Below are 5,948 nucleotides of genomic sequence, written 5' to 3'. Positions count from 1 at the left end.
CTTAACTTTAAACAATATATTATTTGTGTATTTTTTCGGCACAAATGATAGAATGGTGGCCTAGAATCGCTCTAGTAAGTTGGGTGAAATATAGTAATGAAGAAGGTGTCTCCTTCACAGTATATGAATGTCGAATGTGGTTGGGTTCCGGGTTTTTTTTAGAGGTTGAATAGGACACAATAAAAAGAAATAGATCTATTATTTATAAAGATAATATTAACTAGTTGGGAATATGTTTTAGTCATGTTAATATATTTACATTGCGTCTTATGCTCCTAAAAGTCTTTAGCCTTTCAAAGATTTGTATGGAAATAGAAAATGTCGCGAATTTCTAGTATTTTTTAATTTTTCATATTATTAGGATGAATAAATATAAATAGTGAAATATGATAAATGAGGATTCACCTCGTAGGTTGTTCATTGGGGTTTCTCCCTATTACTTATTTCTGTATTTATTTGTATCACAGTTAGCTCCCTTATTTATGTTTTGAGTAGCTATCCTACCTAACTCATTAATAATTAATGTTCTTTCAAAAGAATACATTATAAAACACAATTACAAGATACATATTTTTTCTGTTAACTTCCAAGTTTCTCTTACGTCATGGAGGAAGAGACACATAAAATATATTCCTTTTACAGTATAAGCAATAAGTAATGTAGGAGTCATCAAAGTTATACATTAATTAGTTGTTTGATTCTTTAAATAATTTTTAGAATATTATGGCTAAAGGGTAGTTTGGTTAATTGGTGAAAGATTAACAGATTTATAAGTTACTCAAAACTTAAAACTGAAAAGGTTGTGTGTATATATATTTAAAACATCCACACAAGTAAGGTCCTTCAATTGACATATGAATGAATTAGTTGGTCAAATCAAATGAATATGGCAAATGAATACACATAAGTTGGTCTCTAAGTGAGTTTTATCTTCTTCCGTAAGTTACAGCTTACTTGATAAATCCAATTAGTCGTTGACGAATAAGTAAACACGTAGGCTCTTGAATCTTGATGGGAAATTAATTAGATATTGAAAGCAACCACAAGTAATGGGGCAAACAATATTAAGAAAACAGAATGAAAATTTATTGCAACAAAATAAGCGGACGATGAACAAGTAACATGAGGCACTTGAACCTTGATGGAAAATAAATAATAAAAGCAATCACATGCACCAGAGCTGGAGAAATAACAACAACAACCAGATAGATATAAAGTCACACAATTAAGTAACAATCCTCAAAGATGGATGTTTTGGTTTCCCAAGAGAGCAACAAGGAAAGACTTATAATCCCCAGAAGTGTGCTTAGAGACGGCATGACAAAGAGTGACACTGTTCCTCTTGTAGAAAAGCTCTTTAATAATCTCCAAGTCCTTCTCCGCCCTGCTCACTATCACTCTTGTCACCGATTCCTCATCTGTCCCTGACTTCATTAGGGCACGCCGAATTACCTGCATGCATCAAATTATATATATTAATCTAAGGACTCCCATTTAATTTGTTCTCAAAAAGTGCCCGGAATAAAGACTTCCAATAAAAGTTAGAAATAGTCTAGCACAGCACACGTCGAAATACTATACTATACTATGGGATTTTCAACAATTTCTGGTGCAACTCCGCCGTAGTACGGCAATTGTAACTCTATGCAGTAATACTTGAAGAGAGAACCAAATATTGAGCAATAATATTTGGAAATTATTTGAGCTTTTTTCAATTTCAAATTCGAAATATATACTACTTTTTTAAAATCTCAACCAACTCATATCCAAACAATTTTGTTACCTTTTCATAGTATTGCTGCGGGTCATTAATAATGCATCGGATTGTCGTTCGCAGCGCTCCTAAGAAAGCATTAGCTGCCTTTGCCTCGTCGTCCCTCAAGTACTGAAAAAAGAAGAAAAGGGAATTAAGACCATATTACGATGCCCATTAGCTAGATCTTGTTTTCTGGATATTTTGACGGTTGATATAATGACCGTAGAAAATATAATATAAGGATAATGGAAATTTCAAATTACAAGACTTTAAGTTTTACAAGCTGAGTGTAAAATAACTTTTCTACTCTATACAATCATTTAAAAGATAACTATAAAACATTAGTACAAGTGACTATGTATACTCATAATAAGTGGAACAATTTACCTGTAAAATAAGACATATAATTTATTGCAATATGTTAAATTATAGTGGTAGTATAGAAATTCTTTACACTATTATAAGTTAAATCTAAGTTATAACCCCAATTCATAAAGATGTGAAATTTGGAGTTTGAAGTTATAACCTTGGTTAGTGAAGAGCCATTGTCATCCTTGTAGCGGTTTAGAGTTGCTCTGAGTTGAGTCTTGCTCCTTGTAGTAATTATTCTAACTATCTCTTCATGATTAAAGTCGTTGCTTTTTATTGCATTGCACATGATGTCAGCCTCAGATTTAGCTAATCTTGCATCTATCTCATCACCAGCATACCTGTATATTCCCACTAGGAAAACCAAAAGCTGCATGTGTGTTGCCAACATTAATTATAATAACCAGGCAATACAAAAATAATAAAATATGTAAGAGTAGTTGATAAACATCGCATGCCTTGCGGAGTTCACCAGTGGAATGTAGAGCTAAGTCCTCTTCAACAGAATGCTTGTAGCGAGTTTGATATGCACGCTTCACAGCCAACAACTCTTGAGGGGAATAGATGCATGACAACTCTATAATGGAAGTGTAATCTAGGATTGGTTTCTCTTTTATTGCAACATTCAGTATAACTGCATCCCTCTCTTCTGGATCCAGCATCCATCTATACACTGCTTTCTGTATTCATAATTATTTTAAAATTATTAAACCAATCTAGCTAGTTTTGCAAAATATGGCGGGTAACCTGTTACTGTGGGACCCATATAAAAAAAGAAAAAAAAAGAAAATGATGACAAGAAAAAAAAGGTTTCACAACTCGCAAAGCAAATTTCATGTGCAAGTATTTTGACTTGCCGAAAGTTTGACAAGTTTTGCTATAAATAACAGGCTTCGTTCTTTATTTTAGACGCACTAAAAACAAGAGAGAAATATTTGAGTTTCGAGAGTAATCCACAGACTATTTTATTTTTTTAAGTCGTAGTAGTCTTTTGACACTGCAAAATTATAATATTATAGTGATATTATATTACTCCTCCCGGGTATTGTATTTTACTCTGTTAAAAGATTTGGTGTCATTGTTATCCTCTTGTGTTATTATTATTTATCGCGGATATTATTCTTGGGCGGGATATTATTTTTTCCCAAAAGTTACAACATGTTAAGATAATGATGTAAAATATCTTTACACAGTGAGTGTATTTTATTTAATGTTTAGCAAGCATTGGTTTAGAAAGAACTACCTCAAAGTGTCCAGACAACTCAGATTCAAGTCGCTTCACAAGTTCTTCATTGTACATCTCCTCATATGTTTTCCTTATTATCTTCCTCTGTGTTGCAGTTCTATGCCCAAGTATTGATATTAGGGCCTTCTCATCCGTTCCCCAGCCTAAATTCCACTTGACAGAAATGCAATAAGAACATATAAATAAAGGAAACTAATAATAGTGACGATAAATAATTAAATTCTCGACCATACAACTAAAAGAAAGAAACTAGTATAATTAAGTTGCCACAATAAAAGATCTCATGTAAGAGAAACATTTCCTTTCACAGTCTATATTATATTGTCAGTCTTCATTCTGTACATAGCTACTTAAAAGTAAAATTTATTTTAGAACTACTAATACCCAAGGATAAATAACAAAACAATTAAGAAAACACCAAAAAGGTAACACCTAAATAAAATGAATTTAACTAATATACATCTGTATAACTTTTTTTACTCCATTTGTACAATTTAACCTCTTATAGTATATTACTAGAAGGCAAAGGAATAAACATTGAATGGTTAATGCATGAGCATGAGCATGATCAGATCTTTACTACATCAAAGAGGGAGCAAATTAAGAGCAACTAATTAATCTTGATGATAATGTTTATAAAAGAAAAAAACAAGAATGCGAAAGGAAAGATAGAGAAGTTTGAATAACCTTTACAGGCCTTCCTAATAGCCTCTGCATCAGCCACAGGAGAATGGTCTTCAGGGCAAATGAGGGTAGCCATAATATTCTTATAATATTAATTAAATCTCTTTTTCTTAGTTCTTATCGATGGATTTCTACTTCTCTTATGGTGTGTTCCTAGAGCTTATGTATCATCCCTCTATTTATACTACTAAAATGTTTTTAAGTGCATTATTCAGTATTGAAAGTAACGTCATTTGGCGGCATATATATTGCTTATGAACTAAGTAGCAATATTTATTTTATGCGATTTTATTATCTTTGTTATTGAATATTTTAGTATAATGCTATGACTCATCTCATATTCTTGAGTTATTTTCTTCAAAAATACATTATATAGTTGTATCCTACCGGGACTAAAGAAATATTTGGAGCACAAGTTACATATTTTGTGTTATGAAACTTTACCGAAAACCTAAAAAAATCCGAAAAATTCGAAAAAAACGAGATTGAAAAATTCGACTTTGTTGGTTTGATTTGATTTATAAATTTAAAAATCTGACACCATTAATTAGGTTTGGTAATTAAAAAATTCGAACCATATACACCCCTAGTGGTTAGTGTCCGTAAATTAAGAATATTTTCTTGACGCGCCCAAATTCGGGTAGGACATTTAAGGCTTAGCCCATTTCTCTTCGCTTCACCTGTGATTAAGGGTGCTCACGCTTTAGTATGGGCCGGTTTTCCCCATAAAGGAAATCAAACTAAGTCAGTCTTCCACTGTACAATCAAACTTTTCTATAACAGGCTCGTTTGTTATGATATTATGTTACTATTATATCAAAAGACTGCTATATACTTATATCAACATTGGATGTTTAAAAATTATTTGGTTGTTATAGACAATAATTATCAAAAATTTATATTTTTTAAATGTTACATATAAAATATAAGAAAATGTGAAAATTTAAAATCTCAAAAGATATGTATATTTTACTTATTAAATATTAAATATTAAATTAATATATTATTAGTAAATTCATAACAAAATGTAGAAGGGTTTAAACTGTAAGGCACACATTTTAAAGCTATTTGAAAATTGAGTTCTTTCAAGATTGATAGAAAATATTTATAATTGTAGCTTGTTTTGTAGATTTTAGTCTCTTATTGGCGGTATACGCTTGAATTGATGAAGAATTTTGTCCAAACTTTCATTAAAAAAATATGTGCAAATCTTCAAATATTAGACATTATGCATGATGAAAACTTCAATGTAATGGAATGAAACATCCAAGCATATCTTTTTATGGAATTGAATGAAACTTTAATTGTTGAAGTATGTACAAACATAATATTCTTCATTATAAATGGTGCATTAAATTTTCAAGATATTTAGACTTATTATTGTTAATTTTAGAGATTCTACATGCATAATTATTATAGAAGCATAAGTTTACAAAGAACGTACTGTTATAAAGACAGTTGTTGCTGTTATAACTAAAAATTTATTATAGAGGTAAAATATAACATAAAAATCAATTCTAAGAAAAAATTAGATTTTATAGTGAAAGGAATATTGTTATAGAGAAGTCTGACAATATATTTCATACAAATGTTATTTGGGTTTTGGATATTTAATTATATCTTGCCCTAATTTTCGAATAATTTGTTTCTCACAATGATCACGGTGTTACTTTGCTAAGAATAAGCAAATTCTTTGGCAGTGAATTACTGTGTATAAAGTAATATATTCGTCCGTTGTTATTTCTATGTATAGTTCACAATATTACTCATGACATTTCATCGGTTGTACCAAATAAATAGGATATAGATAACGGAAAAACATTAAACTTTACAGATCCGCTTGGCAAATAACACTTAACTGATCGAGCTACAAAATGAAATTACAATGAGTCA

The 5,948-nt window shown here is 30.6% G+C and overlaps 1 protein-coding gene across 1 annotated transcript; it reads right to left on the bottom strand.

Moving 5' to 3' along the window:
• Positions 1-1,064: 1,064 nt before the first annotated feature.
• LOC107816690 (annexin-like protein RJ4) lies at positions 1,065-4,217 on the bottom strand. Its single transcript, XM_016642429.2, has 6 exons — positions 4,059-4,217; positions 3,369-3,514; positions 2,584-2,805; positions 2,283-2,495; positions 1,784-1,885; positions 1,065-1,452 (listed from the first exon to the last, which is right to left on the bottom strand). The coding sequence occupies exons 1-6, from the start codon at positions 4,129-4,131 to the stop codon at positions 1,240-1,242; spliced, it is 969 nt and encodes a 322-aa protein (XP_016497915.1). The 5' UTR covers positions 4,132-4,217; the 3' UTR covers positions 1,065-1,239.
• Positions 4,218-5,948: the final 1,731 nt, after the last annotated feature.

Source organism: Nicotiana tabacum, chromosome 13 (genome assembly GCF_000715075.1).
Source record: "Nicotiana tabacum cultivar K326 chromosome 13, ASM71507v2, whole genome shotgun sequence".
Classification (NCBI taxonomy): domain Eukaryota; kingdom Viridiplantae; phylum Streptophyta; class Magnoliopsida; order Solanales; family Solanaceae; genus Nicotiana; species Nicotiana tabacum.
Note: the sequence above shows the minus strand (reverse complement) of the source record. Positions and strands in the feature narration are given on the sequence as shown.

Coding starts and splice junctions, on each gene's coding strand:
- LOC107816690 (XM_016642429.2), bottom strand. CDS start 4,131: ATGGCTACCCTCATTTGCCCTGAAGACCATTCTCCTGTGGCTGATGCA. Junction 2,496..2,583: donor CCACTGGTGAACTCCGCAAG/GCATGCGATGTT, acceptor ACACACATGCAG/CTTTTGGTTTTCCTAGTGGG. Junction 1,886..2,282: donor ATGGCTCTTCACTAACCAAG/GTTATAACTTCA, acceptor TTCTTTTTTCAG/TACTTGAGGGACGACGAGGC.